The sequence below is a fragment of the Cucurbita pepo genome, chromosome 9 (genome assembly GCF_057944985.1).
Source record: "Cucurbita pepo subsp. pepo isolate OVF chromosome 9, ASM5794498v1, whole genome shotgun sequence".
In the NCBI taxonomy this organism is placed as follows: domain Eukaryota; kingdom Viridiplantae; phylum Streptophyta; class Magnoliopsida; order Cucurbitales; family Cucurbitaceae; genus Cucurbita; species Cucurbita pepo.
Window position 1 is genome coordinate 12414433 of NC_141806.1, and position 21983 is coordinate 12436415.

The window sequence follows — 21983 nt, forward strand, 5'->3', positions numbered from 1 at the left end:
ATTTTTAATTTCTTTTTAAGAAACCTTAAAATTAAAATTAATTTTTTTAAAAAAAAAAAAAAATTAGTATAGCTTGGTGGAATGGGCACTATAGATATATATATCATAGTCTTTGACCTATATTAATGACAACAAAATTAATTTAATAATTTAAAATAAATAAGAATTAGGTGGAAATTATCAAAGGAAGAGTGCACGCAAAGGAATCTAAGTGTCCTCTAATTTAAAATTCATTTTGAGAAACATAAAATTTGATGTGACAAAAACATTAATTTAAGAATCTTAGGTTATATTATATGTTATATGATCCTATACGATCTCGGGTTGGGCCCCTTTTGAATGTAGTTCCAAAAAAGAGTCAACGAAACCCTAAAATGGTTATATACTACTCTTCTTTAAATCTAAGACGGTAAACTCTTTCTTAGACGGATTTGAACCCACCTAACACCTATTGGTCGAGGTTGACCAATACGTGTTTTTCGAGGCCAACCAAGCTAAATTAGCTGCAAGATAGCTCGAACTAAAAGAACCCCATGATAAAATAATAAACAGTGAGGAAGACTAGCTCTTTGGCCTAATAGAAAATCGGAGGTCAACTAAAGTGTGACAAGCAAAATTGGTAGAGTCAGATCCAAGGATTCTTGACGAGAGATGAAGACAACGCCATGACCATACCTCGACTACAAAACTCAGGTAGTTCGATACAATGAACTTTGAAACATGATGCATGAACTTTGTTTGGTTGATATAACTCGATGGGACGTAATTGAATTTCGAGCATGTTTGAGTCAAACCAAGTCATCTAATATGATTTTCCAAACATGATAAGATTTGGTGTCACTTCTCTATCCTTGTCGATGCATGATGAGGACTATTAGGGGTAACTAACTAATCCTAGTAGTGAATCTAATTTGTCTTGATTGATAGGATTCTCACGTGCACTGAGAATTTGACCTAGGTTGCTCTCGACATGGTAGTATCTCGAGAATAGAACTTGACTAGATCTGATTATGCAAGCATCGAGCATGAAAACAAACAAGAGGTTCTCCAACAAACCCCCTAAGTTGTAAACCAACCGACAGGATGAGCAAGTGACCATATGAATACCTAGTACCGACAAGATAAACTGAGATGAGCCGAGTGATCCGAGTGATGGTGCATCACAATCAAAAGAGGCCCCATTGGGCTAGCCACAATAACCCATCAAAAAGGCCCACACAAAACTCAAATGGTTAGTCCATGTCCGGTAATTTATTCAAAATTTTGTTTTTTTTTTTCTATTAGTTCTTAAAACATCCATTTAGTTATTTTTTAAATATTTAATTAAGATTTACACTAAATTTCAATAAATATTTTTTAAAATTAGCTTCAAAATAGTTAAAAATTATTTTTAAGAATATTAGAGAATAAGTAATAAAAAAATAATTATAAAATTAAATAAATATAAAATAAATATATGTATATAAATTTGTATTGCAAGCAAATATATATATATATATATATAAATTAAAATTTTTAAAATAAATTCGCATTGTTCGGTTAACCCAATTTACTTTCAGATGAACTTATGAACCGAACCAATCCAATCCAACTCAAACGATATGGGTTGGGTTAGATTGATTAGGTTTTTTTTTTTTTTAACACCCTCGTAATAAAATAGAAATTAATATTTACAAAAATTATTATTTTTAGTCACATCAAAGAATTAATTATTTATTATAATTAAAAAAGAAAAAAAAGATTTTATTCAAAGTTTCACACACAATATTATGTCTTTCTTGGTTGTTTCATAAATTTAAATTAATTAATTAATTTGGTCTATTTATTTATTTATTTCACTCGCTTTCTTTTTTTTTTATGTCTAATTTTCTGGTAGTCAACGGCCTCTTTCACGTGTTTGACTATTTGCTCTCATGCAAATGTGAACGCCCAATTAATTTTATTTTCATTTCAGAATATAAAATATAATTTAAAATTATTTTGTTTTTTTTTGTCTCCAAATATCTGTACTTGCGGCCGCCGAAAAAAATACAATAAAATTATTAAATGGACAAAAAAAAAAAAAATTAAGCTTCCTTTCCTAATTTAGAGATTCAAACCCTTTTATCACAATTTAAATAAAAAAAATTATCTAAAGAAATAATATTTAAAAATCAAATGTCTTTATAGATATTACCAGAAAATAATTTTACTCATAATTCTATTTTAATTTAATTTTTATTCATGTAACTTAAATTTTAGATTTTTTTAATTTATTTGGTAATAAATCTTAATAATTATCCTTTTAATAAAATTATAAATATTTAATCTCATTTAAGTTTAAAAAATTATATTTTAAAACCAATGTTCTTTAGACGATAATTTTAATTAATTCGCATCTTATTTATTGAATTATACGTGTTAAATATTTTTATTGGTTAGAAAATAAATTTAAATTAGATTTGAAGTATTAAAAAAACCAATAGATATCAAAATTAATATTAAGAAAAAAATGTTATGAATTAAAAATTTTAAAGAGAAAATTAATAATAATAAAAGATAGAGCGATGATTAGGAAATATGAAGCGTGTATGATTAAAGGTTTTAGGTTGCATAAAAGTCAATGTCGCCGTCAACAGCCAATATTATAAAAATATTATTTTTAAATATTCAATTTTAATTTTTTAAATTTAATTAACCCACGTTAAAATTATTATTATTATTTTTTAATTCATTATTAAAATTATATGATCGTAATCTAGATTTTAGACTTGATATTCTCGACATTTTTAACATCTCTTGTGATATGGTTACGTTATTTACTTCTTATTTTTAAGAATGAAAATTATTCTCACGAACAATTACGAGTATTTTAGTAGAATTATTATAAATTAAAAATTGATAATTGAAAAATAAAACCAAAATAATAATGAAGTACAAAGGACATGAAGGGTTATTTCAAGGTTTTAAAAAGATAAATTAAAAAATAATAATAATAAATAAATAAATTGGTACGTGTGAAAACTGAAATGTGAGACATTAATGGGGCGGCTCTGTCTGGCTGCTTTGTTTCCATTTTCTAAACGTGTGGCCATTATGCATCTTCCTCCGACACACCTTTTTCTTATTAATACGCCTTTTCTCATTTTTATTTTATTTTATAATAATAATAATAATAAAATCGTAAACTATCCCGAGCACACAAAACGGTAAGTCTCGCTGTGGCTTACGTCGTTCCACTGTGCTACTTGTTGGATAATGAAAGTCCCACATCGGCTAATTTAAGGAATGATCATGAGTTATTAAACAAAAAATACTCCCTCTATTGGTGTGAGACATTTTGAAGCCATGAGAGCTTATGTTCAAAGTGACAATATTATACCATCGTGGAGAGTCGTGTTCATCTAACACTACTCACCGACAGAAAAAGAAATGTGCTCCTTATTAGTATAGATAATAGCTTTCATTTAAGTATTTCTTAATTATCATATCTTTAATATCATTAAAAAAAAAAAAAAAAAAAAAAAAAGCTTTAAATTCAGTAACCACAAACTTGTTAAAATCGTGAATTAGGCACATAGACTATACGGTAACATTGTTTTAATACGACAATGGTTCATGGTGCCTTCTTTACTATGTAAACACGACAAAAATTGAAGACCCATCAAAGGTCCTCGCGTGGTCCCTCCTATTTTTTATATCTCAATAAATGCTTTCATATTAAAATTTAAAAATAATATTTTCAATTAATCCACGCTTAAATTAGATTGAATTAATTATTTAATAATAATTGTTTGAATTGAAAAAATATCCAATAAAAAAATTGGATCGTAAAAAAAATGTTTTAACTTACACTCTCTCGTGTATATATATATATATGTGTGTATATATATATGTGTATATATATATATAGTAAAAAACAAAATATTATGAGAAAGTGACAAGATAATCTAAACAAAAGCTGGGCATGAAAACGTGTGAAAATTCAAAATATTATATATATATATATATATATATATAATAAAACAGGAACAATTTTACAATTCTAGTATTAAAGTTAGTTAATTAATATTGTTATTTTCATATCTATTTTTTGTTTTTTGTTTTCTTATAAGAATATAAAAAGTATAATTTAAGGAATTGAAGTAAATAAAATAATATTGTTAATTGATTTCGTAAAGCAATTTATTTATAACTAATTTCACAAATAGTAAGTATTAAAAATAATCATAAAATCCAAATAAGACAGAGAATAATACATTTTATAATAACAAAAATATAACTGAAATCACGAAAATCTTGTGATTGACTGTCTAAAGAATTTAGTTACCAATAATTTAATGGTTGCCGCCACTCAATTATTGACGCCTAAACCCATAAACGTGTTTAACAATAATTAATATAATAATCAATTTGATTAATTAACGTCTTGTCCCTACTTTTTATTCCTAAAATTGGATTATTCTTTTTTCTACCTTAATTTATTTTATTTTTTACTAAAATTATATTTCATTTCTAATCTTTAGAGACCATATGCGCTTTAGAGGCTTAGTACTTATTTGTTTGACAGTTGAGGATTCTATTGACATGATTAAATTAAGATAAGATCATGACTAAAAACCTCTGCAATGGTATGATATTGTCTTCTTTGAGTATGAGCTCTCCTGGCTTTACTTTTGGGTTTCCAAAAGACTGTATATCAACGATTCATCTGTCTAGCACTATTTAGACGACTCCTCTTCTCCGTAGCACCATTAATCTTCACTGTGACTACACTTTCGAAACTCACTACTTATTTGTTTGACATTTGAGGATTCTATTGACATTACTAAGTGAATATAAGATAAGTGAATATATATATACATATATGCTGTAACGACCCAGGCCCACTGCTAACAGATATTGTCCTCTTTGGGCTTTCACTTTTAGGCTTTCCCTCAAGGCTTTAAAACGGGTCTATTAGGGGAAGGCTTCCACACCCTTATAAATGGTAGTTTGTCTCCTCTCCACATTCTTATAAATGGTGGTTTGTTCTCCTCCGCAACCAATGTGGGACATCACAATCCACCCCCCTTCGGGGCCAGCGTCCTCGTTGGCACTCTTTCCTTCCTCCAATCGATGTGGGACCGCCCCCAAATCCATTCCCCTTTGGGGCCCAACATCCTTACTGGCACACTGCCTCGTGTCTACCTCCCTTCGGGGAACAGCGAGAAGCCTGGAACATCGTTCGATGTCTGGCTCTGATACCATTTGTAACAACTCAGGCCCACCGCTAGCAGATATTGTCCTCTTTGGGCTTGCCCTCAAGGTTTTAAAACGCGTCTGCTAGGGAAAAATTTTCACACGCTTATAAATGGTGATTTGTTCTCCTCCCCAACTAATATGGGACATTACATGTACCGATGGAGATAGTATCTCTTACTTATATACTCGTGATATTTATTTATGTGGACATAATTGAGGAGAAATTGAGATGTTTTTGTTAAAGAGTGGGAAGGGTGCGGTGATGTAGAAGGTGGATGGTAGAGTGATGGGGTGAGAGTAGCAGAACCCAGGGTAGGGTGATGTGGCGTGAGGTTACGAGGATGTCCATTAGCGACGAATAAGGAAACAGAAACACGCGTCAATGCTTGGTCGGTAACTCCCTTGTGTGGGACCCACCAAGCGCCTCAAATTCCATCCAAAACGCGGGGGCCTCAATTACAACGCAACGAAACAAAACGCCACTTCCTTTTACATAAATTATTTTTTTAATACAAAAAAATAAAAAAAAAACGTGTCATATTTACAATTTCGTCCTACGTTTTTCATCTTAATCCCCAAATTACCCCTCCCATCGCCTCCATGGTTTGCATGGGATTCCGCTGTTGAATCTCAACCGTTGGATAACGCGACAAAATAAACCAGATGATGTTTGATCTGAATGACGTGGTCGGCTTACTACATGCCACGTAGCATGTGGACACCATTCCCAGCAGTCAAAATCTCTCCTTTTCCCTTTTCACTCTCTCCAATCCATCACTCCGATTTCCGCTTCTATAAATACCCAAATCCTTCCCTTCCCAATTTCATCTTTCAACAAAGCAAATCAATCCCATCGCCATTTTCTCCATCAACTACGTAATCTATGGCGCCAAGGGACAAGCTTAAGGCGGCTGCGGTGGTGGTTGCCGGCGGCAAGGACAAGGAGGTGCATTTTAGAGGCGTCAGGAAGAGGCCGTGGGGAAGATACGCCGCAGAAATTAGAGATCCAGCAAAAAAAACCCGTGTTTGGTTAGGCACATTCGACACGGCGGAGGAGGCGGCGAGGGCTTACGACGCCGCCGCTCGTCAATTCCGTGGCGCTAAGGCTAAAACTAATTTCCCCTTTCCCGTTGCTGTTAATGATCTTAATCTCAGTCCTAGCCGGAGTAGTACCGTTGAATCCTCTAGCCGTGACCCAATTCTTGACCTGAATCATGACGCTGTTGGATCTAGACCGGCGTTTCCGTTCAATCATCCTCAATTTGGAGGTGGGATTTTTCCGCCGCCGAATCATCTCCTGTTCTTTGATCATCCCATTTTTAGTATTCAAAATCATCAATCGGGTGTGGTTTTTGATCGCCACCGGCAGAAGGTAGTGGCGAGTGGCGGAGTTCAGAGTGACTCTGATTCATCCTCTGTTATTGATCTGAACCAAAACGACCACCACAAATCAAGACCGGTAGTTCTAGATCTCGATCTCAATTTCCCACCACCGGAATCCGCTTAGGCTTTACGACGGCGATGAATTATCGGAACGGCCTTTTTTTAATCTCCATGTAAATTAATACACGTGTAGCAGAGGAATATAATATAGGTTCTTAATTTGAAAATGTCTCATTGCTTTCCCCGTAATTGGTCGAGAAAAGCTCAGGCAGCCCAGATCGCCGGCGCCGGAAAAAGGACACGGCGGAGGGGAGTGGTGGGATCTAGTGAAATGGTGGGGAAGAGGAGAAAAACACGAATTTGGGGTGTGGTTTAACGTAGTACTCTGTTCTTTCCGATCTCTGTGTTCTGTTCTTCTTCACTCACAGCTTCGGAAATGGCGGATTTATGTTTATATGGATAGCCAATGCCAAACGATTTTGATTTTACTGTTTTCTAGTTTCATTTGTGTGTGCTCATGTTCGGGATTAAAGATTATCTTATTGATGAAATATCTGAAGACATGAAAATTTGTTTGAGATTTGATTTAGTTTACGAGCATGAAATTTGAGTGATTTTAAGTATGAACCTAAATTACACAGAATTGTAAAGAAACTCGGTATGTGAGTTGAAAAAAGCAAAAATGTTTTTTTACTCTATTTTTCTATGTTTCCTATCCCGTGCCCCGATAGTCCGATAGTTATATGCTGTAAGCTGTTGTTGTTGTTTTTTTGCTTGCATCACATATAACACCAATTTCAATCTTTCAAAACTCTCTTTCGAAATATTTATGCCACTGTTCTCTAAATTTTTCTCCTTGAACTGGGGCCAGAGACTCGAGCATACGTCACTTGGCCGAAGACGATGTAAGAACGAATTGACTTAACTCACTTTGTTGTTGGGAAGTGAGTGTTCAATCTTTCAAAACTCTTTTTCAAAATCTCTATGCCATTGTTCTCTAAATTTTTTTTCCTGAACTGGGGCCAGAGACTCAAGCATATGTCACTTGGGCGTAGATGATGCAAGAACGAATTGACTTAACTCACTTGTTGTTGGGAAGTGAGTGTCGCACAATCGCAAGTTTGTTGTCATCAAAAGTGCGATTTTGACAAGTGATATCAGACAATGACAACTACATGACTTTATATAGCTTAAAATATTTTAAGAGTTCTAACATTTATACAACAATGTCTCGAAGATGAGCTAGCGATCATGGCGATGATGAGAAAGTATACTGACTACGAGGATGACTGTATTATTGATTCAGGATGCTTAAATCATATGATTGACTATTAAAGTGGTGTAATGGAAGCAGGGTGATCCTTAGACAAAGAAGCATTACTGGACTTGGATTCATAGACAACATTGATGAAATTTTTCTACAGAAGATAGGGAAGCAAACTGTACACATTTGTTTAAGACACGAGAGCAAGATTGAACCATTAATTTTTACGATGATAATAAATAATAAATTTGAAAGAAATACACATAAATTAAGATTTTAATCACAAATTCTGAAAAAAAAAAAAAATAAATAAAATAAGAGGAAGAGTTTGGGCCGATTTTCAGTGGGCTGAGAGGTTACTGGGCTCAAGCCCATAATTAGACACAGAAGGAGAAGAAAGGAGGAACCGGTATTAACCGGTTCCCGTAGTTGGAAGGAAACGGCTACTGACATTTGGCAAACCGAGCAGGCAGGGCGATGTTTTGGAGTTCGAAACTTGGATTTTCGGTGGATGAAAGGGGGAAGGAATAATCGAGTATGAGATTGTGAGAGGTTAGGTCTTGAATTTGGGATTTTAGGGTTTAAATGGGTAGGGTTTTTCTCGTTGAATTGGAAGGCAGGTCTTATAGCTGCCGCTACTGCAATAACAACGTTGCTCTTGCCGATGACATCCTCTCTCGGGTACTTTCACTCTATATCTAATCCCTTTTATTTGCTCTCCGAATCCTCGATCTTGTTTCTGATTCCTCAGCGATTAATTTCGCCCTGCTATGCTAGTTGAGATTGTGGAATTGGATTTCTGAACAAATTGGAGTGAAATCGGGAGTTTATTTAGTCCTTGAATTGTAGTTTTGCATGACGATGGATTGTTTTGGCTTGTATAATCGTTGTGCTTTCTTTTTGTATAATAGGTTGCTGGTTTAATTGCTCCAGTGATATCTATTTTCGAAGTTATTATATACCGGTTAATCATTGTGTTGATTATTATCATAATATTGTGCATGTATTTCGCTCTTTTTTGTTTAATCGGCCATGAAGTTAATATTGTTCAATTTTGATGAATTTTTATTGTTCTATTATTGTCCCAGACTTTCAATTGCAGCCAAGGGAGGGCGTTCCTTTTCAACAGTGTGTAAGTGGCATTGTTGTTATTTTAAAATTTTCGTTTCGAGCTTCAAATCCAAATGTTTAGATTGTTGTTATTTTAAATTTGCATTGTACAATTGTTAGTTATCCTCAATTTTTTCTTATTCCTCCTCATTGGCATTTCTGTTCTACACATTGAGATGAAATGACCTTATTTTGATCTGTTTCTGATCTCGCATCTAGATTTTACATGAATTGAAATACTTTTACCTTTTTCCAGAGTGAATGTAACATCTGGACCCAAGGAGGAGAGGTTGATGCTTTCTGGTATGCACACCGTGGAGGATATCTTTTGTTGCTGTTGCGGGGAACTTCTTGGATGGAAATATGTAAGCTTTCTTCTCTGACTATCTATGCAATAGAACTGAAAACTGTTCAATAGGAATCATGATGAACTGGCTGAACGGTCAAAGGAGCTAGTTATAACTTGTATATTTCAGCGTGTGGTTCTGTTATCAGCTACCTATCCTTTGCATATTTCAACTTTCGAACTTATAATATGAAGATAATCTCCTGAAACTAGTTTAGGTGAGAAAACGTTCGTTTGATGCCCTCAAGTATCAAATGTATCATCAGTAGTAATGATCTATTAAGAGTGGACATGGATTCTATGAGACCCTCAATATTGCATACATATGTTAGAAGGGGCAAAGAAAGTAACTCACAGGTCCAGCAGTTAGTTGTCGTGGGAATTTAAATAGTTTTTGTGTTTCGAGTGGGTTATGTTATGTTTTGAGTTGTTAGCCTGTGACCTACAATTTTTCATGACACGGGTCTTCAGACATGGGTCATGTTGTGGTGGGAATTTAAAGTACCCAACCAGACATGGGTCTTCTTCCATGATTGTCACGTTTTTGCCCAGAGTACGTGGACACAGAGGAGAAGATGGTTCAAAAGTTCATATTAGGGCTCAGACTTGAGATATAGGGCACCGTGGGGGCTATTGCACCTGCCACTTTTGCAGCAGCTCTCCATGCAGCCACCATGATGGATGCTCAATGGCAGAAAGCATCTAGAAAATCTGGGGATCAGAGGAATTTCCAGGGTAAGAGAGAATGGAATGAGTGGTCAGACAGATCATCGCGGTACGGGAGTAAAAGTTGATCGCATAGGCCACCTCCAACAGAGAGACATTAGGGCGTTAGAATTGAGGCCCCCAGCGCAGAGAGACCTATTTGCCCCACTTTACAGGCACTGACGCATGCTTCCACTACGACAAGAGTGATCACAGGAAGGTTGATTGCCCTCACAGGGGACGCTAGGATGAGAACATAGTATCTCTGGATCAGGGCAAGGTAGCCAAGGGGGCATGGCGCAATATCTGCCAGCGGTTTACTTTACTGTTACAAATGGTATCACAGCCAGACACCGAGCGGTGTGCCAGCAAAGACACTGGCCCCTAAGGGGAGTGGATTGTGAGATCCCACATTGCTTGGAGAGGGAACAAAGCATGCCTTATAAGTGTGTGAAAACCTCTCCCTTGTAGACGCGTTTTAAAACCTTGAGGGTAAACCCGGAAGGGAAAGCCCATAAGGACAATATCTACTAGCAGTGGGCTCGAGCTATTACAATATAGGAATAGAACCGAGTTTAATTTTAACCATAAGAAAGATAGCTAAATGTAGTAGGGTGAAGTGGTTATCTTGTGAAAATAGCTGAGGTGCGCAAGCTAGTTTGGACACTCACGTACAATAAAAAATATGCTTGAAATCCTGAAACTACATTAAACTAGAGTTGATAATAGTGTAATTTATGTATTGTGTCTAAAATCATTTGATGGTTTGTGTGTTTATATGAAAAGTTTTTCTCTTAAATTTTGTTGATTTGCAGTCTTAGATTTGTTTAACTGATGTTGCTGCACTTAGGTAACTACACACGACAAATATCAAAAGTACAAGGAAGGGAAGTTTGTTCTTGAGAGGTAGTCGGACATTTTCATTCTTTCAACTTTCCAAATAACATAAGGTTTGCTATAAATGTGGTATTAGTCCTGGGTTTATTCATTCCTTTGACAGATGGAGAATAGTTGAGGAGATGATGGAAGACTTAAATGGAGAGGCTTATCCTAGTTCAAGCGATATGGATAATCCTTAGTGAGTTTCTGCCATATTTCTCAGAATAAGGAAATTGAAGCATACATGTCAAAGTGTTGTATGACCATAATCTATGATATCATAAGCTTTTTATGTGGAGTCGTGGTGTCTTGAATGCTCGATTCTCCCCTCTTTTAACCTCTTTTTACATGGTAAAAGCCTTCTGGTTCTGATATATTTGTAAAGTTGAATTGCAAGTTTATTAAAAGGTATCGTCTATGCTGAGAAACGAGTTTCACAATCTCGTTCGTAACAGTTTTATGTGAACTCTGTATTAATTCGGTCTGAACTTATTCATGTCTTCTGTGAAGTTGATGGGAAGAAAAGGAAAAAAAATGAATGATTTGGGTTTGGTTATAATACTTTGTTGATTATGTGGTGGTTAGAGGACCAGTGGGAAACCAAAGCAGCCACTGGAAAAGGAAAAGGCAGGGAAGTAAGTTGTTTGCAGTGCAGTAGAAGCTCGTGATTAGCTTTTTGGAAGGACAGGAGATGGCCCACCGTATTGACTAATAGAGGATAAAGCAAAGCAGCAAAGGGGCCTCATTGAGGCGTATTGCTTGCTGCTGTTGCTGCTGCTGCTGCTCGGCTAACCCCGCCGTACACGACGAGTGAGACTGCGGCGAGCTCATTTAAAATGTTATGAATCAGTAAAAGGGGGAATGAATGATCAAATATGAATTATGATATGAATGAATGAATGATGTTGTTGTTTACTTTGACTGTGTCAAAAGCAAGTTCTTAATTATGTTAGACCACTTCAAAGTGAAATGACATGGGCTTTAACTTGTTGTAGCCAAGAATGTCAATGGTTTAATAAAAGGGTCGGCTTTAGCCATTAAAACCATGGCCTAGCCTTGAGGAGTCACTGAGTACTCCCCTTTTCTGTCACGGTTATGCTTGTTCAAGGCATGTTGTTTATGGTCGCATGTTGGATGTCCTAATCATGGTTGTCTAGAACATGTTATCCATGACCACACTCTTGTTCCAAACCCCTTTTTACCTGCTTTCATTTTGGATAAGGCCTTTACTATTTTATGTTGTGTCAATACAGTGTATAATCGATCACCAAAATCACGTCTACACCTGCCATGGTTGAAATGCTCCACCAAAATATACTATAGAAGATATGACTAGTTGTCACTTCTTTCTACCTGGGTTATATACTATCAAAGCTGTTGTCTAATCACTTTTGGCTTATAACATTGCTTCCTTTTAGAATCACATTTTCTAAAAACATTTTTTGTGAATGTGACTTGAGACTCGAGCATGTGTTGACGTTGTCTGCGAAGTCTGAAATTCTCACTGTTGACTTGTTTGTTGGGTTAGAACAAGTGTCGTACTATCGTTACACTGTTGACGCGAAGTCTGAAATTCTCACTGTTGACTTGTTTGTTGGGTTAGAACAAGTGTCGTACTATCGTTACACTGTTGACTTGTTTGTTGGGTTAGAACAAGTGTCGTACTATCGTTATTCCATTGCTGCAAGAGTGAGATTGTGACACTACGCACTGATGGATCGAGTTTATGGTTTAGTCAAACCTGGAACACAGACCCTATTGTTATTATATCGAAAACAAACATATTTTAAGGGAAAATAAAATATAAAGAAATAGAATTGGAATTGGCGACAAGACGACGGAGTTTAAGCCGGAACTGTCCCATAAACAAAAACAAATCTTGCCACTTACGGCGGCGACGCCGTGTTTGGTTGTTTGGCCACGCTTACGCCGCCGTGACCTCACTGCTACCGACAGGCTCCGTGGTGAGTAGGCATGGGACCAACCTGTTCCCCTACTGGGCCCCGGTTGAAATGACGGCTGGGCAAAGTGCAGGTGGTGCGGTGGTCGCAGTATTTATGATGACGCCATTTTTTTATTTTTCTAATTTTCATTTCAGTCCTCTAACTTCTTCCTATTTCTACATTCCCCCCAACTCCTTTCATTATTCACCTTCTCCCCCCGGTTCATTATTTAATGAACGTGAACAACGTTTATCCATATTTAAAATAAATAAATAAATAAATAATAATAATAATAAATGTTTAAAGCCGCCGTCCAACTGCCCATTGCAAATTTTGTTGACTTATTATTATTATTATTATTTAAAAATATATATTTAATGAATTTTCATTTTGGTCTCGTTTTTTTCATGAAAATTGCCTTCATTTTCTTGTCTAATCATATCCAGTGGGCCCATTATTCGAAAATTTTAATTACATTTTGATAAATAAATAATTTATTTTTATTAAAAAATTTAATTACACATTAATATTGAATTAAATATAGAAAATAATTAAAAACAATACACCAAAACATATTTAAGTAAGGAATTAGTTAATTGGCCTAAACTTAATTAATAAGAAATATATGGGAGAAAATTAAAAATTTAGTGAGCTGATTAAATTAAGAGAAGTGGGTTACACGCGCGATGGGGAGCGCGTGGGGGGGGGGGGAGAGAGGGTAAATTAAATAAAATACCAAATGATTATTCAGAATAAGTTTGTAATTATACTAAAAAAAATATAATTCAATCTTATCTGCTCCCTTTTTCATTCTCTATTTCTTAGAAATGTACAAATTATTTTTTATAAAATTGAAATAATTTTTTTTATATGAATTTATAGGAACGTGTTTCTTTTTAGTTAATAGAGAAAATTCTCTCTATTTCTTATCCAATAAAATCGCTACAGATTAAATAAACATTTCTACTGAAAACATCCATATTCTATTAGATATTTCATATTATTTAGTGTTATTATATTATTTTATTATAAAAGAAGAAGGAATTCCATTTTTGTCTCTACGTGGAAGATTATTGAGAGTAAATTTCACATTGATTAATTTACCAGGAGATCATGGTTCTAAATTTAGTAGAAGATCATGGTTAGTGAGGATTACTATCTCCATTGCCACAAGCCCCTTTCGATAATCTCAAAACAAATCCATTGGTACGAGTCCCTTTGGATAAGCTCAAAGCAAAGCCGTACGAGCCCTTTTGGATAAGCCCAAAGCAAAGCCATACAAGCCCTTATGAATAAGTACAAAGTAAAGCCATGAGAGGTTATGTTCAAAGGGGACAAAGCAAAGCTATGAATGCTTATATATTATGAAGGATCGTGATTCTAAACATAGTATTTGAGTCGTGCTTAAACTTGACCAGACCATGTCAATAAAATCCTCTAATTACAAGAAAACGAAAAAGTGCAATCAACGTAGCATCTCTATGATTCTGGGATTTAATAGATTAAATAGACATTTCTAATTTATCTATTACATGGAGACAATGAATCAATGTCCACCTAGAACTTGTATTTACAAATCTTAGTTTTTGGTTTAATGGGGTTTTTTTTTTTTCTTGAAATGTAGCGGTGAAAATGGATACAGAGGACCGGTAAAAAAGACCAGCGAGAAGTCCGTAAAAAACGCCGGTGGACGCCGTGGAAGATATTCCGTTCAATGAATCACAGCCACACCGGCGGAGGCTCATTGAGATCAAAGGGTAGAACACGCCGCACATGCCCAATAAACGACGCCGTATTGGACGGCGGCGTCGGAGCACTGGAATCGACAAGCACCGGAGACACCTCGACATCCACATTACACATCTCGTGGCGAGGAGCGTTATGGCGGAGGAAATCGCCGAGGAGAAGACGAGCAGAGGAGGAGGAGGAGGAGGAGGTGGAGGAGGGTGAAGCAGTGGGTCGAGAAACGTTGAGGTCGAAACAGAGGCCGGCGGCGGAGAGAGGCAGAGGAAAGTTAGTTTTAGCCTTGGAACCACGGAGGGAGCGAGCAGCGCCGTCGTAAGCAAGGGCGGCTTCTTCAGGGGTGTCGAAAGTACCCAACCAGACACGGGTCTTTTTCCATGGGTCGCGTATCTCGGCGGCGTAGCGACCCCATGGGCGCTTCCGGACGCCTCTGTAGTGGCCGTCGCGAGCGGAAGCCATGGCGGAGGAGGAATCGACGAGGAAACGGAATTTAGAGGGTAAAAAGAAGGAGGAGGCAGGAAGTCACCCGTGATCGGCGGGTAGACGACGGGATAAATACGCAGAAATATTGGGAATTAGAAGCGTGTGAAATGTGAGCCGTCGGATGAGAGAGATTTGATAAGGAGGGGAGCCGCCGGGTGATTAGACGTGAAGGAGGATGACGTAAGCCCTACGAATGGGGGGCTGAGCGGCGCCTGACAAACTATGTGGGAAACTGGGGGTCTGAACTGTCAGACAAATCGCCACACGTGGACCCTTTTTAAACTGGTGTCTCAGTCGTAGGGGACACCTTCTAATTGGGCCGGACTGGGCCTTCTTTCTTTCTTACATTTTTACCCCTATTTATATTTATCTTCCATAAGTAACTAACACTATCTCCATTCTCTAGAAATCAAGTGAAAAGTTACGAAAGTTTATGCTCAAAGTGGATAATATTATTAGCACACACTCGATCTAGATGAACAAAAAGAACAGGATAGAGAAAATGCAAGGAGAATTCTAGCTAAAAGTTCTGTATTAATGACTTTAGGTAGAAAATGCAGTGAGAACTCTAGCTAAAGGTTTTGTATTTGATGACTTCAGGTAGTAAATGCAGGAAAACTCTGGCTAAAGGTTTTGTATTAATGACTTCAGGTATATACAGTAACAAAATATAAAAAAGACGAGAGTACATCTTCAAAGTTGGGATATATATATATATATATAGTTTAGCTTACTATATATAGCTTTACCAGATATAACTATCTATCATATATATATATATATATATATATAGCTTTTTACTATACATACATATTTACACAATTTAATTTATATGTCATTTACCAAATATAACTTTACTTTATAACCTCAAACTAAGCTATAAATAAGTAGCAGGCTCTATAACCTAACAAATATTAATACATAGGAGGTTGTGGTTACTAATAATAAATATATGCGGTCTCAGTCTCCATAACCTAACAAATATCAGTACTATTATAGGAGGTTGTGGTTACTACTAACAAATATCAATACTATTATCGGAGGTTGTGTCTCCATAACCTAACAAATATCAGTACTATTATAGGAGGTTATGATTACTACTAACAAATATCAATACTATTATTGGAGGTTGTGGTTACTACTGTGATATCACAGTCTTGCCAATAGAATTTTCAAATGTGAGGTGTACATTGTTTGAAGGCTCCAAAAAAGAGTTATGCCTCGATTAAGTGGAGGTTGCTTGAGAGCTCCAAGACCTCAAGAAAGGCTCTCATAGATTTATAAGTAAGAAATACTATCTCCATAATACGAAACTTTTTTAATAATGTAGTTACTCCCCATGGGGGTTCACTGTACTGTTTTTTTTTGGTAGCTTTTATGTCTTTCAAGACAAGGAAGTAAGGCCATTTCAGCACTTACTGACGTCTGGATGCCCTTTTTAAGGCCTTTGTTGTTCAGTAAATGAAATGAACTTACATGGAGGTTAAATGGTAAAATGTTTTGTCCACTCCATGTGCCTTCCCACCCTTCCATTTACCTGCTTTAGTAGTTATAGAAGCTACCAGTCAAACAAAGATAACCAGAAACCTTTCTAATGTAATTATTTAGATACACATTCTTGTATTCATATAAGCCAGAAAGGTATGCAATTGTATAGATTCAGCATGTAAAATGCAAAAAAATGGGATGAAGTTACAATTAGGGACAGGGGAATATAAAGAAAATGGGTTCTCTACCTCAACCTTTGGTGGTGGGTCTGAGAGTAGTCCGCCACTGAATCCTACAGAAACCTTTAATAACTATATTCATCATTTCTGTATGCTACCACTTCTCTCTATTGTTCTGCAAAATTCTTCCCATCTCCTGGTTCAAGTAATAAGGAGTATAGAATGGTACCAATGTACAAGAATTGGCTTTTCTCACGAACGGTGCAACGATCTGTACCGTTGTCGAAGCACTTGGATCCATTACTCGATCTTCGATCAAATTTGAAGCAGCCATACCAAGGAGCTAGCTCAATGATACAGTTTTGATTGTTTAATCATGGAATCAAGCGTCCGTTTTCAGTGGGAGTCCTTGTATGGCCTTGATTGTGTTTTGACATCTGGATATCACGGGATGAAGGAATCCTAGCTTTTGCATATGGAGCATCTCTTGCTGCAACAGACATCCATTAATGTATTAGGGATCCTATGATACCAAGAGGTTAGCTAGCTCAAGCTTATCGCTAGCAGATATTGTCCTCCTTGGGCTTTCCGTTTCGGGCTTTCCCTCAAGGTTTTTAAAACGCGTCTGCTAGGGGAGGTTTCCACACCCTTATAAAGAATGCTTCGTTCTCCTCCCCAACCGATGTGGGATCTCACATTATCCCTCTCTCTTAAAGGAAGATACGTAAAGCCGTGGTGTTACTTTTAGAACTACAAGTTCATCAACAATGCTCTTACCAGCATTCTGTGCTCGGAGGATATTCTGCCGCCTTTTCCAGCAACAAACCGCAAAAGTAATTATGAACAAGAATATGATTAAAGTTCCAAATGCAATCCCAATTTTAGCACCAGGAGAAAGGTGTGGCTCACATGCAGGTAGCCCAGGTATACCACAGAGACCGGCATTCTCAGTAAAACTGTACCATCCATGGATAGCATATTAAGTTGTTTTACAAAAAAAAAAAAAAAAAAGAATATGAACTGTACTATGTTCATCTGCCATATGTAATCAATAATAAAGTAAGTACTTACTTGAAGCTAGCCCTGTGCAATAGCCTTGCACCTAAACCAGCAGGCACTCTTCCGGACAAAGAATTCCCATTGAGATTCCTGTGAATCAAGGGATAAGACAAAGTCTTGATTTGATGATCATTAAGTTTAATTGTTTTGGAGATAGTCAGAAGAATCTTACAGTGTTCGTAGTGATGTCAACTGTCCAAGACTTTCAGGAATTGATCCATTGAAGAAATTGTAGGAGAGATCCCTATTAGAGGAAACATATTTCAAGCATTGCACTACCAAAGTTGTGTAGATTAAGAGACATCAATCCAAATATAAAATGAAACATCCATCCAAATCTATTGCAACTGTTGCACTTGATGAGGTGTGGCTCCAAACCAACCATTAGATCTCGTGTTGTGATATTGTTCTCAGTATTTCTCACACAACTTGATACATGCAGTCACCCACTCTCTCAAAAACACAGTTAGAGCCTAAGCCCACGGCTAGCAGATATTGTCTTTTTTGGGTTTTTTCTTCCGGGCTTTCCTTCAAGGTTTTTAAAACACGTCTGCTAGGGAGAGGTTTCCACACCTTTATAAAGGGTGTCTCATTCTCCTCCCCAACCGATGTGGGATCTCACAATCCATCCCCCTTTGGAGTCTAGCATCCTTGTTGGCACTCGTTCCTTTCTCCGATCAATGTGGGACCCCCTCAATCTACCCCCCTTTGGGGCCCAGCGTCCTTGCTGGCACACCGCCTCATGTCCACCCCCTTCGGGGCTCAACCTTCTCGCTGGCACCTCACCAGGTGTCTCACTCTGATACCATTTGTAACGGCCCAAGTCCACCGCTAGCAAATAGTGTCCTCTTTGGGCTTTCCTTTCTAGGCTTCCCCTCAAGGTTTTTAAAACGCATCTGCTAGAGAGAGGTTTCCACACCCTTATAAAGAATATTTTGTTCTCCTCCTCAACCGACGTGGGATCTCACAGTTTGAGATAAAAACTCACATTATGTGACTTAAGGAACTCAAATGTCATGGATTCTAGCTAATCATCTAAGTCATCATACCAAGCTGTAATTCTAAAATTGCACTAGTTCAATTTAATGACATTTCTTTGAAAAACGTATCAAGAATGTAGATTAGACTACAAAAGTTGGAAATCTACAAAAAAAAAAAAAAAAAATTCAAGAGAAGTTTATAGGCAACACTCACAAAACTTCTAACTTGGTTATTGATCCGAGTGAGGCTGGAATGGGCCCGTGAATGCTGTTTCCACTTAAATTTCTGGAAAAACATATATGAATGGATTAGTGTATGAAGCAATCAAAATCAATCAAAAAACCAATACAAAATTTTCTCACTATTTACTCCAAAGGTGAAAGTGCTTCAAACAATAACTTACATGCTCTGTAGATGACGCAGGTGAGATGTTTCATTTGGCAAGAATCCCATCAGACCTTGGTTGTCCAGACCCCTGGCCATGCAAAGTAGAAGTTAATGCTTGTAAACAAATTGATTGAACACAATGCCATAAGATTGCATGATATCATCTCAGATAACTATAAAGTTTTCATATTCTTAAGAAGGAAGAAGAAGATAAGGAAAGTACAGTCCATCGATGACCCATTTGTTTCCAGCTCTATCATATTGGCAGTCTGCTCCACTCCAAGGATGTTGTTGAGGAACACATGGATCACCATTCCACCCGAAACGAACAGGAAGTGCTAATGCCTTCTTCAAGCTCCGCAAAGCTCTAACTACAATAATGTGACAAAAATCAGTCAGAAATACGTCTCCAGAATTTAAAGACTGAAATGCAGTATGATCTACGCCTACCTTCATCTGGGGATGTTTTTACTTCAGCTGAAACAATTTCAAACACCTCAATGGCATTGATTATGGCATGACTACCTTCTCTAGGCTGAAAGGTGATTGTCAAAGTCCTCCCATTGACAGCAACAGTAGTGTTAAGCACAAGAGCAGTATAGTGACCACCACTAAGTTTCAAAATATCCACATCTTCGAATTCAACGTTGCCATTTATCAAGATGTTAAAAATTCTTTGTCCAACATTTTTGATTGAAGCATCAATCTCAGCAAAGTGAAACCATATTGAGTAGTTTCTATTGGGATCCACATCCATTAAATATGTCAAATCAGGTTGACTATCAGTGCTTACAAGCGCAGACCGATATAGAGCTTCTGGATAAAAGTTAGGCAAAATCGAAGCCTGTTTTATGCTGGTTTCAACAGAGATGATATGATCAGACTGCTGACCAAAAGTTTTAATGGGACTCCAAAATCTATCCCCACCCCAGTTGTTCCCATTAAAATCTGCATCAAACTTGGGCTTCCCAGCACCACAGCTAACTCTTCTCGCCGTCCGAAGGATCACTCCTTGACCCCAATCAGGACCGAAATAATACGCTTTCTCATCAATTTGAAGGATTTCAATTGCAAGGATAGCAGGATCTCCATGACCTGTGCTATGGAAGCAGAGAGAGGCAGAGCCATCCATTAAAAACACAAGGGCTTCAGCAAATGTTTGTTCATCAAGGTTAGTCCACCCTGATTTAAGAGAACAGATTTGTGTGCCTTCAACAGAGACGTCGAATAGAGGTTCAGTGTCATGGTCAAAATTAGTTTGGTTAACAAGCCCAAAGAAGATCCTCACAGAGTAGTGTCCTTTCGGCACTCTGTTGATGATGTAGCAATTTTCCGGACCCGTATACATCGGGAAATAGCGTAGGGTTTTCAGCGGAGGAGAAATGTAACTCGGAAGCGTGGCATTCGCCGGTATCCCTCCTGTATATGCAAAGTCCTTGTGCCATCGCGTATTCGTTGGAGATGTGTGAACGTCATTGCGAGCTCCACAACTTATGCGCATAGCAAATGGTTCTTCAATAATATCAATCAAACAATGAGCATATCATCACATCGCCTTACCAGAGGCCAAAAAGTAACTAAATCAAGAAATTCAAGACGCTATTTCAATCAACATTCAACTAAACCGCACGGAAATCAACAAAACCTAAGTACAATATCCGCCGATGAATCCAGTCCAAATCGTTCCAGCAATTGAATTAACATAACGCTAACGAGAACTAGTGAGAAAGAGAGTGATTCAATCCTAATTCACTACAGAAACAAGAAAAAGCAGATTCAAACAAGAAACTAGCAATGAAAAAGAGTAGCGGAAGCTTACGAGGGCGAGCGGAGGAAAGAGAGACATGGAAGCAGTTAATCAGAAGCCAGAGGAGTAGAAATCTGAGCATCTTTAGTAGCATCAATGAATAGTTATGATCGAATTAACTCAGCCAAATGAAATCCTCACTTCACATTCCGATCTACAGTTCTTGTTCTTGTTCTCGTGTTCTTGTGTTCTTCCTTAGCTTTGAGGAGAGAGTGTTCTGGGACGTACGCAGCTTAGCTTTGCAGGTGAGAATTGATTATGCATTTGTGTTGGTTGACCCGTGAACTGAGGCTCTAATAATTGCTGCTCGACCTTATCACCGCTCATGCAGCTTCACTATCCCAATGCTTATTTTGACTTTGACTTTGACTTTGACTTTCATTTAATTATTTATTTATTTATTTTTCACATTTACCTTTAAATTTTACTTTTTATACTTAGGTTGAGAAAGAAGGTTAGGAAATATAGTTATATATGGTTCGTATACATTTTTCTCTTTGTTTCTCGAGCTTATAGTAGTTATAGACATATTTCCTTATTGGGTTAGGTCATTTTAAGGCAAACGGATCATTTCTAATGAAGAAGACGAGCTTAAAGAGAATGATTTGAAGTTACCTATTCTCGAACTCTCTCGAGTTTCACCCAGCCCACGTTTTTTTTTTTAGGGATGAAAGAAATGTCTCCACTAGCTGTAAATAGTAGGAACTAAATGAAAACTAAACTCAAAACTCAACTGTAAAAATGTAATATTTTAAAATTTAAAAATCAAATAGAAACTAAATTGAAAAGTCAAACGTGTTTTTTAACATTATTTTATATATCATCTCACCGTCCAAACAGATGATCGAGTTCAAATGTATGGGTAACGTACGGTGGTGATGTGCAATAGATGGCGTGATCATGGGAACTACAGTGTGCAGCGCCGCAGAGGAGTGAATCCCGGACAGAAACTGGATATTTGTAATTCCACGTAGATATATTCCTTCGATTGGAAGAAACCAAA

General features: G+C 36.9%; 4 protein-coding genes across 8 annotated transcripts; 2 read left to right on the forward strand and 2 right to left on the reverse strand.

The window, feature by feature from the left end:
* Positions 1–6040: 6040 nt before the first annotated feature.
* LOC111802194 (ethylene-responsive transcription factor 11) lies at positions 6041–7097 on the forward strand. The gene has a single exon (XM_023686466.2). The coding sequence runs from the start codon at positions 6107–6109 to the stop codon at positions 6728–6730; it is 624 nt and encodes a 207-aa protein (XP_023542234.1). The 5' UTR covers positions 6041–6106; the 3' UTR covers positions 6731–7097.
* A 1204-nt stretch (positions 7098–8301) lies between these two features.
* LOC111802759 (protein yippee-like At5g53940) lies at positions 8302–11825 on the forward strand. Of its 4 annotated transcripts, none has more exons than XM_087127280.1 (6): positions 8302–8551; positions 8959–9002; positions 9237–9345; positions 10882–10937; positions 11005–11109; positions 11496–11825. In XM_087127280.1, coding segments are annotated over exons 1-6 (411 nt in total). In that variant the 5' UTR covers positions 8302–8455; the 3' UTR covers positions 11497–11825. The 4 variants fall into 4 exon arrangements, with proteins under 4 accessions (XP_086983406.1, XP_086983405.1, XP_023543018.1 ...); XM_023687250.2 differs by having other exon boundaries at positions 8304–8551; positions 11032–11109; XM_087127279.1 differs by lacking the exon at positions 11496–11825 and having other exon boundaries at positions 8303–8551; positions 11005–11376.
* Positions 11826–14313: 2488 nt separating this feature from the next.
* Positions 14314–15222, reverse strand: LOC111802322 (ethylene-responsive transcription factor 12). Its single transcript, XM_023686642.2, has one exon. It carries the CDS (start codon positions 15053–15055, stop codon positions 14573–14575), a length of 483 nt encoding a protein of 160 aa, XP_023542410.2. The 5' UTR covers positions 15056–15222; the 3' UTR covers positions 14314–14572.
* A 1104-nt stretch (positions 15223–16326) lies between these two features.
* Positions 16327–21253, reverse strand: LOC111802309 (receptor-like protein 4). 2 transcript variants are annotated; one of them, XR_015422544.1, is made up of 10 exons: positions 20993–21253; positions 19624–20685; positions 19397–19544; positions 19190–19261; positions 19000–19071; positions 17978–18049; positions 17818–17895; positions 17524–17702; positions 16816–17236; positions 16327–16616 (listed from the first exon to the last, which is right to left on the reverse strand). XR_015422544.1 is itself a non-coding variant. In XM_087127285.1 (9 exons), exons 1-9 carry the CDS (start codon positions 21072–21074, stop codon positions 17121–17123), a joined length of 1881 nt encoding a protein of 626 aa, XP_086983411.1. In that variant the 5' UTR covers positions 21075–21253; the 3' UTR covers positions 16656–17120. The 2 variants fall into 2 exon arrangements, 1 of the variants encoding a protein (XP_086983411.1); XM_087127285.1 differs by lacking the exon at positions 16327–16616 and having other exon boundaries at positions 16656–17236.
* Positions 21254–21983: the final 730 nt, after the last annotated feature.

Excerpts from the sequence above, each read along its gene's own strand:
- LOC111802759 (XM_087127280.1), top strand. The coding sequence starts at position 8,456 with ATGGGTAGGGTTTTTCTCGTTGAATTGGAAGGCAGGTCTTATAGCTGC. Across the intron at positions 9,003-9,236 it reads GCGTTCCTTTTCAACAGTGT|AGTGAATGTAACATCTGGAC; the intron begins GTAAGTGGCATT and ends ACCTTTTTCCAG. Across the intron at positions 9,346-10,881 it reads AACTTCTTGGATGGAAATAT|GTAACTACACACGACAAATA; the intron begins GTAAGCTTTCTT and ends TGCTGCACTTAG.
- LOC111802194 (XM_023686466.2), top strand. The coding sequence starts at position 6,107 with ATGGCGCCAAGGGACAAGCTTAAGGCGGCTGCGGTGGTGGTTGCCGGC.
- LOC111802322 (XM_023686642.2), bottom strand. The coding sequence starts at position 15,055 with ATGGCTTCCGCTCGCGACGGCCACTACAGAGGCGTCCGGAAGCGCCCA.
- LOC111802309 (XM_087127285.1), bottom strand. The coding sequence starts at position 21,074 with ATGCTACTAAAGATGCTCAGATTTCTACTCCTCTGGCTTCTGATTAAC. Across the intron at positions 20,686-20,992 it reads TCTTTCCTCCGCTCGCCCTC|AACCATTTGCTATGCGCATA; the intron begins GTAAGCTTCCGC and ends ATATTATTGAAG. Across the intron at positions 17,237-17,523 it reads CCTCCGAGCACAGAATGCTG|CAAGAGATGCTCCATATGCA; the intron begins GTAAGAGCATTG and ends TGTCTGTTGCAG.